We start from the raw sequence: 17,163 nt of genomic DNA, 5'->3' as shown, positions 1-17,163 counted from the left end.
GGGGCAGGCACAGCCTCGTCACTACTCAGCTGAGGTCAAGCATCAGCTAAACAAAGAGAAGCTCCAAATTAAAGGAGAATCTGCAAGGGCCAGGATTCATTGGATAAAATGGTCGCTGTGGAAATGGTGAAGAAACCGTATGACTTCCTGTGTCATGCCACGATTTCAGGGCTTTAGGCTCACCCCCATGGCCTGAGCCCCTCCTCCTGTTTGCCTCGTACAGACTCAGATAAACTTTAAAATGAAGGAAAATCAGCCTATTTTGGCAATTTTGAACTGCAGAAAAAAATCCAGTGAGGGTGTGTGTACATATGACTGATGGAAATCAAACCTCTGAAGTGCAGATTATTTTAATTATAGTCAGAAAAGCATGTAAGGTGCAAGTTTCAGCCAGATAGTTTCCATTCTGAGCTTTAATTTTGTAGTAATAAAAATACTTGAGTGCCTCTGTCTAGCTGAAAGAATAACAAGTTGTCTGGCTTGTTATGTCAGCTGGGACACTTAAGTAACAATATACACAAGGAGAAATTATAACATATCTGTACAAAATAAGGCATCACCAGCTCTCACTCGTGCACTCTCTCCACGTCTTTCACTGTAGGGCAGCCACTGAAGGGACAGGTTTAATGAACAGTGCTATTGTTTTTTTCCCCACTATAGCTTGATTTTCTTTGAAAAAGAACCAAACTTCTAGAGGTTTCTAAGGAGTGCTTGTGAACTTGCAAAACACACTTGACAAAAGTCTAGCAATGATCCTTCAAATTCCAACAGATGCAAACAAACTACATTGCAAATTGGCTTTACCCTTTCCAACATGTTATACTCAGTTATGGTGAGAGCTCAGGGTACAATGAGTAGCTAGGTCACAGATTTGTTTCCACAACACGTTCATTCTATTATTGACCTAGATTAGTGAAATGATGCAAGGATTAAGGCTTTGAACATCTTCAGTGTAAAGTGCTATTTTAAAATTGGACACATTTTGGCAGTTTTAATTGCAGACAAGATCCTCCAACCCTAACATGGTGTTTGACTGCCTCTCTTTCTACCCTAAGTGGTTTTTATACATATACCTTTAAACTCCATATAATGCTAGTTACTTTGTACATACACCAAACTCTTCATGTAGCTGTTTGCATAGCTGGTTTGTATTGCTTTCTGTTCTTCAGTCTATAGTTCAGAGAAACTGGTGTTTCATTTCACAGTTAAAAACCTTACTTGAATTGTAGAGACCTGAAAGGCAAGGGAAGGAGAGAAAACATCTCTCCCATTTTAAATTCATCTTCCACAAGCTAATTTGACAGTGTAATGTGAAAGTACAGAAATCTGAAATCTAGTTCTGAATGTCTTTTTACCTCTCTCTCAAGAGATATTACTCAGGTTTAGTGTGACACTTCAAAATGTCACCATGCCTATCTCAAAACCAGATATTTTAACACAGAATAGATACCTACCTGCTGCAATTCAGAACCCAATCTATATGTGATGATATTCTAAGAACCTCTTCTAAGAAGTTCCTACTTATAAAGTAAATACTCATCATTCCATGACAAAGGTACTTATTTAGCTGGAAATAAAGACAGACTCAAACTTTGTTTTATTTTTTAATAAAGTTTAAATAGTTAAAGTAAGAGGAAAGAGTACGTTTTAAAGCCAAGCTATTTCTTTGTTCCATGCTAGGCCTTAAAGTCAGATTTACTGGCAAATACGGGCCATAAGAAGAGCTGTATACTTAAAATGCTGGTGTAGAATATATTAAAATAGCCAGTGACTCACTCCAGATTATCTTAAAACAAAGGAAACACAATCTCTACAGTTTTTGAAATGTATTGCCTCTTATCCTGATTAATGGAAAAATTATCCCTACAAAAGATTTTTTTTTTAAATATGAAGACTCTACAAAATATTTGCTTTATCCATTGGCAGGACTTTGAAAATCTCCAAAATATTTAGATATGTGTGCCTAAGGAAGTTTATAAATGCCAATCCAACACTGTAACAAAAATTCCAAACAGAACTGGAAATTAGAATAACTTAACCAAATCATCCCACCATAAGAATATTATATTTCAATTCTGCATAAACACAGACCAGCATGGTTTGTTTTGTTTTAAAAATTCTTCATGTCCTGCAGAATACAGCAGAGGTTTGTTTCATTAGTACCTTTACCCCTCCACTTCCTTAATGCTATTTTCCTCATTAACATTTAAAACAGTATTTAATCTGTCTACAGATTTTTTCTGCCCTCAGGGCTCTTCTTAGCCTCAACCCTATCCTCACCCATGGAGATCCTCCCCCTCTTGCTCCAGAAAGAGGTTTTTGTTCATTTGGCTGATTTTCATTTTCTTCTTTTTCAGATACAGGTAAGTATCCTGCCCTAAAGGGAGCATGGGAACAAATGGGAACATCACTGGGAATTACTGGGACATTTACAAGCCAAGACTGTGAGTAGGAGCTTCGACAGCCTCTATTTTTGAAAGAAAAATGTCATGCTTTCTTTATATTGGATAATATTTGACAGATTGGATAATATGTCTACTATAAACATAGTTTTGTGCCACAAACAGCCACAAACTGCAGACAAAGCAATAGAGCACAGAGTTGGATGAATTTAGTGCAACAGAAAAAAAAATTGGTAGAGTTTGAGTAGCATCTGCAATGGTAATGAACATTTAGAAACCAAAATGATCCAATAACCTAAAAATACATCTGCTACACTAAGAAAAAAATCTGTGCAATGACATTAGAAGCCTCTAAATTGTGGACTGATTGCACAGGGATCACAGATGTAAGAAAGTATTAGCTTGGAAAAGCCTCAGCTTTCCAAAATTCAAAATCATTAAAAAGCAATCTGTTCATCATTCTACGATTTCCTAGTCTATGGGAATAAACAGCAGGATCCAATCCTGTTTGCAACATCCATGTAGCTTTTTAAAAAAAAAAACTTTTTAAAGTAAATTAAGAAAATATATTCTTAAAGAAAAAAAACCTAGATGAGCACAAAGAAATGCCATGATGAATCCTGAGACAAATTATCCTACATCATTGCTAGTCTATGAAAACTGTTTTGAATAATAAACACACTGGAGTATTCAGTGACAGCATACAAATCAAGAGTATTTGTAATTATTAAGTTGTGCATGTTCTTAACTGACAAAACATGCTCACGGGCTTACTTTAAAATCTCTCACTGCTTGTTATCAAAGTTAAAAGATCATTTGCATACCAATACATATACTGTAAACATGAACTTCTCATTAAGGAAAGATGGATTTACAGTAATTTGATCTTTTACAAAAAGCTATTGGTAACCAAATCTCTCAGTGTCTAACTTTCTAGAAAATTAAACCAATGTTTCCACCCTCAAAGCTGAAACACTACCTCTTTAGGAAACAGCCCTGTTTATTTGTTAATCAGAAATACAATCAAGTGGCATATTTCCATTTGCTCCTCAGCTGACAGTTTCAGCTTCATTATATTTTACAAGAAAACAGCAGACTTGCAGAAGTCCTGTAAATTCTTTCATATCGCAACTGATTTAATTACAGCAGTGAACAAACGCAGCAGTGATGCAAAATAAGATCAGCCCAATTGCCCTTATCTGATGATAGGATCTCTCTTCCTGTTTGGCTTACAGCAGTGAGGACTTCTTGTTTTGTTTCGGCTTTTTGTTGGTTTCTTTTTTTCTGGTCAGGCTGCCTCTGTCAAGACTGACAGAAGCAAGAAGTTGACATGCCCTTAGAATTCCAGCTTGAGAATGATCCTCATAGGAATACAGCTGAGTTTCAATCAGTAGGTCGGGGAATGATACTAATGTGGAGAAAATTATCTGGATAGCTCATATGTTCGCTTAGCCACTGAATGGGTGTTTCCAGCATTGGCTCAATTCCATGAATCATCACTTGAGTCTTCTGCTCTCCATCTAATTCAAAGAAAAAGAGAAACCGCTAGTATACCATTCAAAGTTCACAGGAAGATTAAACATTTACTCATACTTAATTTACAGTCGATTTAATTGGTGTTACAGAGTTTGACATTTAACAAAACGAAAAGTAGGAAATATCAGTGTGGAGAAAGCTGAGATTTGTATCATCTAAAACAGAAACTCTGAGTTAAAATTGATTCCAAGACAAAACCGGAATTAAGTAAAACTTAATGAAAGTGCCACTCCTCTTTACTACTTGCAAGAGGGGCTTTTTTTAATCCTACAGTGATCCCAGCTTGTTGTCAACCCAGTTAAGGCACATCCATCTCACCCAGCTGTAAGGCATATGAATTTTACATAGATCATGCTTAAAATGTTGAGTTTCCTAAAACACTCTGATAAGTTGTATTCTTAATACTGTGATCTCCTGAAAGACCTGGACTATGTGTAATATAATACATGCACTATTCCTGAAGTAATCTTGTTCTGCTAAGATTAATTTACATAAATCACTAGCAGTATTTCAGAGTTACTCCGAAGGCAGAGTTGGCACTGGCTTTTTCTCACTTAGTTTCATCTCTTGAAAAAGCAAAGTTGGCAAATTATTCCCAGTATAACAAGAGTATTTTCTAAGAATATTTCAATTCTTTTTATTTATACTTGTCCCAGAGGATGCAAGTACTTTGATCCTTTGATTCAAATGATGGGAACCAGCTAAAGCAACTGACATAACAGTCAAGACATGAACTAAAACAACAAAAAAATGAAAATTTATTTCAGAGACAAGGGATGAGAAGAGCATATGAAATATGCTTCAAATAATGGTTAGCAGGGGGAAAAGTAGGCAGTGACCTTTCACTCATTTTATTCTACACTACGGCATTCTCACATAGACCTACCACAGTGAAATCCCCATTCAGTACTCAAAAGTATTACTGCATTCACTAATTGGCATTTTATGTGCCACTCCAGTGTCTTTAAAACAGAACAAACCACCATCCTGATCAAGAGCTGCATGGAAGAGAGCAGAAGCTCGAAGTGTAGGTACCATTACTGGTTCTTGCATTCCGTGGCCCCAGTCATAGTGTAATTTCTATTTTATAACACAGGTGAAATCACATTTGTTTGGTAGCCAAAATGATTTGACAGCTGCCTGAATAAGTCTGTAGTATAGCCAGCTATCTGTGCCCACACAGCTGGTAAAAAAAATCATCCTAAACATGTAGTTGACTTTATGCTTGTAATAATTCTTCCTGAGAGAGCAGACAGTTATGCTTGCTTAAAATAAAGCATTATACTTTTGTTACTTGTTACCTACATATGGTATATTTTGTACAAAGTCTCGATTTTCTAAATGGCATAATACACACATTATCACACTAAATTAAGCATAAACACTTGCTGGTTTCTAGTTTTATTGCAGACAAGTCTGAAGAACAAAGCACATCATTTAAAAACCAACTTCTGGTATTTCTAGCCAAAACAGGTATTTATGGGCTGAAACACCACCAGTCAGATTGTCAAAAGAATTAACTCCCAAAGAAGAGATCTCAGAAACCCAGTTGTGGTGGTGCATTCATTCATTTATAACACCAGTTTTCTTTCTTCTTGAAAGTTAGGGAACATCTAAATAATTTTAAGTAACCTCCAAATATATGTATTTAACACTTTAAAATTAAAACCTACCTATGGCATTCCTTAAGTTGGTGTGAGCTAATGACTTCTTTTAATGTTTCAAAGTATTATTTAATTTCCAGAAACAACTCATTTACATTAAACCAGATGACAGAATGCACCTGACTCTTTTTAGCCCAAACTTGCAAAAAATAAGAATTAAAAGCTTTAGAACCCCAATATGGGGTTCTTGCCACCGGAGAAAAGGCTTATAAACATTTTCTTTGGCTCTTCATTTCTGTGCAACATATGTATGTGTGTGCATGTGCCTAGTCTTGCTTGAAAATGAAGTGCAGGTAATCTTGATGTCTCCCATTAGTTCCTTGTTCCTTACCCAGCTTTGTCCCTTTCTCATACAAGTCTTTTATTCTGTTCCTTGGCAAACTGAGAAAGGCTCAGAGGTCAATGAAGAATTTACCAGTTTAATTAAAATCTCAATCTCTGCATTAGCATTGTTTGTGCTTTAGTATTATCTCTGACAAAGCATCACTTCTCCTTAATTCCTTTTCCCCTTGAGGCTTGACTGAAGAGATCTTATCTCCCAATTCTGTATTTACTGCAGCCTTCTTTCACAAAATCTATTGTTTTTACTTCAACATTCTTCTCTCCTTTCGTTACTAGGAACCACAAACTCTCACTTAAGGCAGATTTACCCCAACTTTCCTCAACTTTCATGTTTTCCATCACACATCCGATTATAAATCGGGGTCTCTCTCATATACTCTTCCCTATGTTTTGTAGCAAAAAGTTGCCAACAGCAAATACACTAAAACAATTACTGAAAAATATTATCTTGTCAACAGCTATCTAATTATTATCCATTTCCACTGTGATCTGAGTCCTGAATGATTTGCTAGCTATCATGAAAACTTCATCCACCTGTTTTAGAGATACAATAGATTAATAGATTTGCAAAATATTTTCTTTCCATGATTTTAGATGAATCTTGATCCACCAACTGCTGTCCTCTTCTTCCCCAACCCACATTCTATGATCACAAGAAGCCTTTTTAAACTGACAAAATGCAGCTACAAAGTGTACAAGTTGCTAAACACAACATATATTTAAATTAGTGGTATAAAATGTAAATTACCTAATTACAAAGTAATGCCACTCTATATCATTGGATAATGCCTGTGAAAATTAGAGCAAATAATTCTGTTCATCTGCAGTGCACAGGGTCCAGACCTGATGATAGTATTACATGTTCAGTAATGTAGTGAAAAAATAAACAGGATTTCCTCAAAACCACTAATTCAAATTTTCCAGTAACATCCCCAACTTTTTTTGTCCTCTTAAAATCCTGTCAGAACTGAGTTACAAATTACTTATCACATGACCTAAGATTATTTTTTTGCTTTGCTGCAAATGACTCTTGGGAGTAAGATGAAGCGGAAATACAACAAAAATAAAAGCATAGCAATCTATGCTTTTATAAGTTTTCATAGTGCTACTTAAAATCAGAGTGCTTCTATTTTACTGAAGTGATGCTCAAGTAACAAACACTGTTTTGGCATTTGCAAAGAAAAAAAAAAACCAACCAAAAACCCCTGAAAACTAATTAAGTCATCTATCAGAGTGGTTGTCCCAAGATTAAATTATTTTTTACCACTTTCTTTGTGGAGCTGTATCAATGAAGAAGGTACTGTAGCCCCCTCAAGTTACTAGAGGCAAGCTCTAAGCACAGATGGTAATGCTTTTTGGTAATCTTGAACAATATTCCATCTCCAGAAGGCAGATAACTATGCTTACATGTTATGTACTAAGACATTTCTGAGACACTCACCTGACTTAACTTAGACCCTAACTCAAGGCTGCAACACCTAAAGTGTTGACCAGACTCATGCTAATTAATCATACCATGTAAAGTCAAAAGGGTTTTCCAGCTTTATACAGAAAATGGAGAGAAACAAGAACCTCTGAAGTGAAGGGCTTAAGAAGAGATCTGCTTCTCTGTCACCTACAAGGTGGCTCCATGCTCCTGATGAGGAAACCACTACAAGAAAATATTGGCAAAGGACTCTTTTGCAGATAGGCATCTGCTGGGAGGAAGCAAGAGTGGCCTGTTGCATCTTAAGTGAGTCCTTGAGAGAGTGGCTCAAAGCCCTCCTCAACCTGAGGCAGCTTGAGCCCACTCTCTCTTCTTTAAGGGAATGCCCTAACTACAATATTCACTGTTGCAAATCCCCAGCTTCCTTTAAAACCCCTCAATATCCAGGAATCAACGAGACACAGTGGAAGAACAAACAAGAAAATCTGTAGCCTTCAGAGAAGATGGGAAGATGTGCCATGTCATGGTATCACACAGTAAGTTTTTCTCTTTCCTTCAGCTATGTAAGATGTTGTCTGCAAACTAATCTACTCAGTAACAGGACAATTAGCTTATTCAGCATCAATTCAGATGGCTGCACATGAGCACTGATATGTCTAAATAAATTTTTCTACCGAGTTACCTTTTTATTTGAAAGAAAGAACTGAAGATGGACATATAAGATTGGTTTAGTTTTGAGACAGATTCAAGTGCCTGAGAACAGAATAGTGAGAAGGCACTGCCTCTGTCACAGGTACTTACTTCAGCCAGTTTTTATCCAGATTAGCACCTCAATGCTCACCAGTGCTGCAATGACATACTCCCTTTCACCTACACGAGACAGGTCCTCTAGCCAGACTACATCTGTGATGTACCACTTAAAATTCTTTAGTGGGATGAAATACCTCCCTTCTGATTTGTGGCCTCAAGCAATCACCTGTCAGGGCAATTTAGTAGGCTTAAATCCCTTAACAGAGAGACAATACAAGATATTCAGGCTTTAGCAAAAGTGCCCCTGGAGTACTCAATTAGAATCCTCAGTATGCAAGTTCTCTGCAGAGCAAGTCCTAGAATCTGCCTGTAGTCAGGGGCAGTACCACTTATAAAATTGGCTTTACAACCCTAAAAAGGCAAATAGAACCTGGTACTTCAAATTAGGGCAAACAATGCATTTCTTGTATGGTACAAGGCCATAGGTCTATAGACAAGGACACTAAAATGTATAAGGAGTAAACATAACCAACTTTCACGCAGTAGCAGCATTTTAATAGTGCAACATAACTGGATGCCAGCTTTTCCAGCTGTGAAGTGAGCCATAGACATCTGGTTGCTTATCTTCAGAATATATCATATGCTCTGAAGATGATGATACTAAAAGTATTCCTGACAACAGGCTATGCCATATTGTAGGAAAACTGATCTTAGGACAGCACTATAAGGAGCAGAATTATCTTTTTGTGACTGTGGTGTGGCTGCTTTCTGTGTGAGTAATGTAGTGTGCAACCACTAAGTTTGCTACTGAATGATATTGCTGAGCCAGTTTTGAAAGCTGAAGCCAAAGCTGGGCAAGGCCAAATCTCTGGTAAGCAAACGTGAAAATTTCCTTCTTGGAAGCTAGGCCTCTGGTCTAGCACCAAGGACCACACAGGCACCTGCGCACTTATTTACCTAAGATTATTCCATACTACAGAGCAAATTCAAAGACTGTGTTCTAATTTGTAACCACATGTGGTAGGAAAGCACTGGACAGTGGCTGAAATTATTCTTCCCCTCTCTAGGCACCTCAGGTTGGAAATTCTAGGACCTACAGAGACAAGACAGCCCCTGACAAGCCTCATAGTCTAAAGTAATTCTCCACCAGTGACTTCAGCACTGGTAGCAGAAAAGAAACAAATATTTGATGAATGTACTTCTCTCTTTGCCCTTTTAAATAGGTAGCATCTCTAAAAACCCTCAAACCTCAATAAATTCAGCAATGGTTAAATTTGTTAGCCCTGAAACTTGACAAAGAGCATCTACCTAGTTTAATAGTAACCTGTCCCAACAGTTCCAGTGCCCAGTATTAAAATTGACAAGGACAGGATACCATTTACAACAAAACAAGCTTCACAATTATTTTCATTCTATGTCCTACCAAAAAAAAAAGTGTTTATAAAATGCAAAAAAATTAGGCTAAGGAGCATTTATGAACATTTTCACATCACTTTTATAGTACTTACTATAGGCAGATACCACATATTTTTTGATTCATGGCAAAATATTTCTTTGCTCAATGAGCAACCATAGCTACAGAATGAATTAAATCCATGTATAAACTAAATATTCATGCTTGACTTTTCTCCAGTACCTTTAAAAAAAGTATTAGAAACTAACACGTATTATTACAGGCTTTTCCATTCATAAACTCCAATCTAACCGGAACATCTGCAACCAGTTTCTGGCATGTGTATGTGTAACAGTGAGCAAGGTACAGAAATACTGTGAGGTGTTCTGATTCCACAGTGATGACAACCTCAATAAAAAGGGATCCAATAGAAAAAGTAATTTGTATACAGAAAAAATTGTACTTAATCAGCTGAGTACTAACAAGAGCTCAATACCTATGTAATTTAATGGGAAGTGCATAAAAAGTTGATTTTGGTGAAATCTCATGGCCAAATGATATTCTGCTCTTTGAATGAAGCCAGCACAAGTACTTCAGACAGCAAACATGTTCTCTTTACTAAAATCAAGTATTTCATACTTAAGAAACTTTATAGATTCAAGGTCTAAGTTTCCTACATGTTCAAGTGAGCAGGGTTTTTTTAGTTAGAATTTAGAATTTTTTAACCAGGATTAAAATCTTATGAGCTTTCAGAAGTTTCACACTTGTAGCAGACATGGGGCTTAGATAAAGGCTTAGAGATAAGGAAATGCCAAGTCATAGGAACTGAACCAGAAGTCTTCACTCTGGTCTTCCAGGCCTGCTTATCTCTCTGTGACCCCATAGGCTGTTTTCCCTAACCCTTACAATTGGTCAGTTCCCAAGCCCCCCTAACCCTATAAAAGGGGCTACCTTGGCCCATTCTGGTAGAAGAGCTGTCGTCGGAACCCTTCGCGGACCCCTTCTAATAAACCACCGTGGAACCAGCCGAGGCCGCCTTCTCCTCTCTCCAGTCTGCTCTTCTGAAAGCCATGACCAGCCAGAGCCCCTTAGCAAGCTAAGAGCTGAAACTATAAAAGAGCTGAAAATCACTAAGAGCTGACAATCACTGAGCTTGCTAAGGTGGCCACGGCTGTGCAGCAGTTCAGGCTCGGGCACCCAGCCTCCGGAGGGCTGAGATATCCGGCCCTAATACTGCTTGCCTGGGGCACCCTGATCCTGCAAGGATCTGGCTATCTGGCAAGGGCAGCCCCTGTGGCTTTTTTACACACACTAGCCTATTTCAGCCAGCATATTCCAGGGTGTCCTTACTTTTCTGTGAATTCCATCTTGTGCAAACACAACCCTGCTTGCTGCAGCAGTAGGCTCTATTGCTAGAAGTGACTCATTTTCCATAGCATTCTTAATATGCTTTTTACCTCACTTCAACCACACAAAGTACCAAAATCCTCATTCTCTTCCTCTCCCTGAAGTTGGAATGATGATGAGTTTCAGGAGACACACAGATGATACACACTGGATCATGTCAGCAGATATGCTGTTTAGTATCCTCTCTGACCAAGAGCAAGAACACACAAAGAGTTCTGCAAAGCCAACTTTACAATAGCCTAGCCACAACAAAAGGTTCCTCTGACCTCAAAAATTTTAGATGCTGATATGTGACATGAAAGCACAGGACTGACTTTTCCTTCCTGCCGACATATCTCACCAGCACTGGGGAAAGCCACTGAAGCTGACTTCAGGTGAAGAACTCACCCACAGAAATACAAGGTCAGTGCATTATTCAGTACAAATTTCTTTCTCAAAATGATTCTGTGTCTGAAATAAGAATTGTTCTTAACACAAGATGTGGTTTGGAGAATGACAGTTCCTGGATAGACTCAAACTGCCTGACATGAATATAAATAAACCATGACATAGATTTAGTTAACTGTCAGCAACAAGACAATATCACTCATTTTAACTATTTACTAGTAACATGAGTTCAATTGCTCAAACTGAAGGTCATTGTTTTCCTAAATGTCTGTTTCCAGTTTGGGGTATGGTAAATAAAAGCTACAACTCTATATTTCGTTTTAAAATCCCTTTTAAAATTAATATTAATTTTTAATACTTTACTGAACAACCTACAGATAACAGGAGTGTTCAACCTATCTTTTCAAATCTAACTAAGTTGATTTTTTAAACTCTTCTCCATAATAAAGAGTTAGAAACATCAGTCTCTCGATCCTGAAGTGTTTTGTCACTCATATTGTCTCAATTTAACCCTTAGAGTGCCTTCATATCATCTTACCAGAGCCTCTCATAAGAACTTCTTGTCCAAAATGCTATGGTAGAACTAGACCTGTATCAACTTCAGTGAACTCTATTCTTGCAGAGTACCTGACTACAAAAGCCCAGCTCCAGGCAAGATACAAATATGGACTGATATTAAATCCATATCCACTAAGGTAGCTTTAATTACTGCTCTACTTCTTTACATGGTTTTGACACAGGCCAGTTGGCTGCTATCTTCGTGATCTTCTAGTGGTATAAACATCTCAACTTAAATTTAGACATCTGTGAGTTAATGGAGAGGACAAAACTTTCTTTGTCACAGTTCTTAAATGATTACCTTCCTTGGATTATCCCAGGCACCATCCAACCTTCTCTATCTCCCAAACAGAAGTGCAATATTATCATATGCAATATTACCATCATCTACATTAAATATCACTAAATACTGAGATGAAATCAAATATTTGGCATCACTCCATTCATAATTTTCTTTTCCATGCAACTCTTCTCTCTTGTTATTTCCTGTCATCTTTTATCTCAAATCTATCCTCAGGTTAGATAGCCACATTTCTGAAACACAGCAAAAAAAGCAGATTAAAGCAATCGCCACAAGTAAAAGTTTATGATGCTTTGAAGCTGCAGACGAGAACTTGGCTTACATTTCTAATCTCATAGGAGCCAGGAAACATGTAAATGAACTAAAAAACCTTTTTTCTAGTGCACTCAAAAAGTTTTTAGAGAAAGTAAATTTGGCTTGAAACACCATTAAGCAGACTAAGCCTGAGCAGACTATTTTTAACAATTTCCCAAAACAGTTAACACTGACAGTAACACCATGCGAGACAAGGGAACTTTTCCTTTTGTAAAAGAGTTCATGTACTCAATGGAAAAGCAGAGGGTGGTAATAGGTTAAGATTTACTTAACTAAACTTCGTTGTTGTTGCTTTTAAATTATTTTATTATTGTGTATTTCATAGAAGTGTTTAAAATGGGGTTCTTGGAATAAATCCCGAACTAATTTATGACAGAACTCTAAACTACTTTTCTTAAAAATCTGATATCTTATAGAAGACCTTACAAGGCCAAAGATGCTTCCCATCAAACATCTAGCTTCAGGCAGAATAAAAAAAAGGTAAGACTAAACTGCCAGGGAATATTCCTATAACCCTTCTTTCTTAGCATCAGCATCTTAGCCTCATCTTTGAACTAGCAATAAACCTGTGGTAGTTTATAAAAGGCTGGGGTTAGCAGCTGAGGCTTATAAAACAATTTTCTTCAATGCATTAAGTCTGGCCATTCAGATGTGAACAAAGTGAGAAAGTTCAATGTAAAAAGTGCTGCTGTTCCATGTAACAAGCAAGCACACAACACATTTAGATCCATGAGGAACAGGCAGGGTGTGCATTAAAAGATAAACACTTGAATGTGTGACAAATTGAGGCCAACTTGTCCATGATATATTTTCTATTGTTGAAGGAGAGCTAAATCACTTTTAAGAGTTGTGTAGCTTTTTTGAACAGCAGGCATCTTGACTTACCAGAAGTTAACCCTTTTATGCACTGTGCCCTTAATTAGATTTGAGGTTGCCCTTCCCTCCAAACAGTGTAAAATGAACCTTCAGAAATTAGGGTGCTCTCTCTATACAGCTAGGGAGCTAAACATGACCAATATGGTTCTTGGAAAAAAAAACCAAAAAAACAACACCACCAAAAATCCAATTTGATAAAGATTTATCTCTACAAAGTTTGGTCTAAAGCAAATCAATTTGCTGTAAGAGACCTTGTTACTAATAGTTAGTGAGAACTTTTATAATGTCATTGTTTTCAAAATACAATTATGCCAAACAATTAAATAACAAATTCTCTCAGCAATCATATTACATATCCCCTAAGCATATGCACATTCATACACTTTTAAAGGTTTTTAATGGCATTCCTGAACTTTCAACCTCAAGTTTACTTTATTTTCAAGTTACTATAATTCACATCATGCCTGCAAATATTCTGTGATCCTAATGGCTGTCCATCTTTTATAAAGAACTTTTCAGCTAATCAAATGATGACCTATTCCTAGCAAAGCACAGAAGGATTACTGTTTCTGAAAAATCACTCTCAATACAGAAGAGACCAGCACGTTCACTTGTTTTCAAGCCATAATGCTAATTGCTAGTTTATCTGCCCAGTTTAATACATCAAATTCAAAAGTGGACATTGGGACATAATCACTGGTTAAAACCATTTGGCTGAAGAGTGATAAGCGACTCATACAGATTATTCAAGGCTTAATGGCTGTTATTTCATGTTTTGTGCCTTCCCTTACTTAACTAGAGAAAAATAAACAGGTTTTTCCTTTTAAAAAATGCTACTTCCAAGGTTATTATTACATTATTTAACAAAGTAAACAACTTCACAAGCAAACTACATGTGAAAATTGAGATGAGCTATTCAATGATATTCAAAGTATGGACAGTTTTGTTCCATGTCTAACAAATTCTTCAACCTCTGCTAAGCTGATCAGTAAAAACTCAGCTAATTGAATCCATTGATGTGAAAAACCACAGGCTCAAGTCTGTACTGCATACATCAGGCTGAAGGATTTCTGCTCCAGCCATGGCGGTAATAGTCAGTGGGGTCAGGTCAAAGAGGGTTAAAGTGAGTCAGGATATAGCCAAAGGAATACATCAAACACTGATTTTAAAAGGGCAATTAATCTTAGACAGAAATGCTTCCTGGGGAATGAGATCTCAATCTTAAGAGCACACTACATGATGTAGCAGTAAAAATGTACATATACAAGCTTAGAGAGCTTTCATCCTGTGATCACAAACAGAAAGGGAGTGCTGTTTATCAGAGAAATACAAACCCTTGCTAAAATACTTACATTAGCGTCTTCCGGGCCCTTACTCATTGAAAAATAAATTCTGTAATGAGCAGGCTGTAGAGTTTGCACACATGAAATACCTTTTTTTAGAACATGTACTGTAGGTTCTTTTGAACAGCTAGTAGACTAAAGTATTTAGAGATCTCTACCACAGTAAAATTAAAGAACCTAGCATTAAAAAATTCAGGAAAGAGTGGTGAAAGGAGTAATGGAATACCTGCAGGACTCTTTACACTGAACACTAAAAAAAATAACAAGCCCTTCTCAAAACAGTTACTTGGTCAGAGTTAAAACTGGAAGAAGATTTTCATCAAAAGTTCTTTTTAGCTTTTCCATTCCAAAATATTAAGACAGTTAGCTGCAAAACTGTTAGATTACAATATAATCTTTATTTTTAATGAGAGTTTGACTCATAATTTAAATATTTTTAATTTAGAGTTCAGAAAGCATTTTTCTGCTTTATAGTAGAAAAATAGATCCATAAGACTTACAACACAAACATACAGCATTTGCAAACAAAATTTGCTACATTAGTATCATTAATTAGTTAGCAAGATTACTAGGAATCATTAGGTGTGTGGACAAACACAGGTCTGAAATTAATTATCACAAATTTGTCCGCATTAACTCGCAGCACTAAAGAGAACTGGCTTTGCAGCCATCTCTCTATCTGAGGATACTGATGCCCAACATCACAAGTGTCAGGAAGGCATCTATTTGTCTATCTGGTTCATACATGTGGCTTCTTGGCTTAAATGGCTGGTGACAGCTTGCACAAAGATACTGGACCTCGAGAAGTTTGCCAAAGTGTAGAGACACGCCCACCTGGAAAAAGGATAAGGAGCACAAGTGCATTCAAATCTCCACTGACTGTAGCACTTCCTGGGCACAAGCCAAACCACTGCGTAAGACTTTGGCTTCCACGTAAGGAAAGGTTTTACCTCTATTTTTAACAGATATTCTCCAAATGGCTACAAGTGCAAAGTAAAAAATAAAGTTATCCACTGCTTATCCAGTGATTGTGAAGTTACTAAAATCTCTGATTAAAATGGGATATTCAAGCAGGGGACAACTAGTGTTAGCAAGTGCAGCTGAATCCTTAAAGAAGAGAGTAGGACACAGTGGATTATTCTCCTTTACAGTACTGGCAAAACTGCTATTTTCCTCCTAATTATTTTTTGTAGGTCCTTTAGTTTTGCAGTTCTATTTTTTCCAGCCCTATAAGTTTATATCCTGGAAAAATCAGGTTATACCTAGATGCATCAAGACAAAATAGAACCAGACTGCACGAGAGATGCAAGGTGATGGGAATGATTTCACTCAGCCAACCTCCAATGACGCAGTACATACACCTAATTTAAAGGTATATATATAAAAAAATATAGGTATATAAAATACATAAAGACATCCATAAATTATATATATATAATTTTAAAAGTGGGCCAGAACCCACTCTTTGAACTTCAGGGCAAATGCCAGAGAACAGCTCAAGCCTATTCAGCTAAATTATCTGCCCCTCTCTACTGCCTATTGAGAACAGACCCCAAACTGTTAATCCATGAACCCTGCTCAAATTTTCTGGGATAATATTAATATGCCTTGACCAAAATTATGCCCAAGAACTGCTAATAGTCATACAGCACAAACAACACATGTTCTAGCCCACTTCTGTTAACTAGTATAAATAAAAACACTGAGAGCACATAATTTAAATCTGTTTGTGGGCTGCAGTGTCCTGGTTGAGAACTTCACATTGGGGATCTTCACAGAGGGTTATTACTGTCTCCTGAAAGTTTTGGTAGACCCAAATCTCCAGTTACTCTTGAACTAATTACAGCACTAAAGGCATTGTCACATTTTCTGTGAAACTAACCATAAGAAATAGCCTGTAAATCTATGAACTTCGTGTACTTCAGCTGTTGCTGACATGCTTATTTCTGCAAGCATGGATATATGAAAAACAAGAAGGAAGGTATGGTTTGGGGTTTCTTTCTGTGAAGTTTTTGATGGCTCACTCATACTGAGTGATCTCTGTGGCCTCTGGCGTATGACTGACTGATTTAGATCACGACTCAAAAAAATCCAATTTTTAACTCTGCTACTGACCTCGGTGTGACCAGGTACAAGCCACATCACCCCTCTGTGCCTCTTAATTTCTCCTTCTTTTCTGTCTCTCTTCACTCATCTTTTATCTAAGTGATAAATTCTGTGGGAGCACACTGCAATGTGTACAGTGCATAAGGAACCTGCGGTCTCCTCCTAAAACACAAAAAATACTCATTTTAAAACTGAAAATTCAACACAACCAAAACACTCTGTCAAGATGCTTTAATCCCAACAGTACTCCTAAAACTCACATACATAGATGCCTAGAAATCAGGCAGGTTTTCTGTCAGAAATTTTCCACAATCTCTTCTTAACTGCCTAGATTTCCAAATCTATATAGCACTCAGT

At 37.0% G+C, this 17,163-nt stretch overlaps 1 protein-coding gene across 7 annotated transcripts in view; it reads right to left on the bottom strand.

Annotated features, from left to right (window-relative positions):
* Positions 1 to 1,591: 1,591 nt before the first annotated feature.
* The window catches only part of ATG5 (autophagy related 5), a 73,684-nt gene continuing 58,112 nt past the window's right edge, over positions 1,592 to 17,163 (bottom strand). For 5 of the 7 annotated variants that reach the window (XM_059842356.1, XM_059842360.1, XM_059842357.1 and 2 more), the window contains one exon: positions 1,592 to 3,922. In XM_059842356.1, coding sequence (XP_059698339.1) covers positions 3,786 to 3,922 — 137 coding nt within the window. In that variant the 3' untranslated portion in view covers positions 1,592 to 3,785. Of the gene's footprint in view, positions 3,923 to 16,835; positions 16,969 to 17,163 lie in introns of those variants that run through there. The other 2 variants (XM_059842362.1, XM_059842358.1) reach the window with 2 other exon arrangements.

The sequence above is a fragment of the Haemorhous mexicanus genome, chromosome 3, assembly GCF_027477595.1.
Source record: "Haemorhous mexicanus isolate bHaeMex1 chromosome 3, bHaeMex1.pri, whole genome shotgun sequence".
NCBI classification, from domain to species: domain Eukaryota; kingdom Metazoa; phylum Chordata; class Aves; order Passeriformes; family Fringillidae; genus Haemorhous; species Haemorhous mexicanus.
Note: the sequence above shows the minus strand (reverse complement) of the source record. Positions and strands in the feature narration are given on the sequence as shown.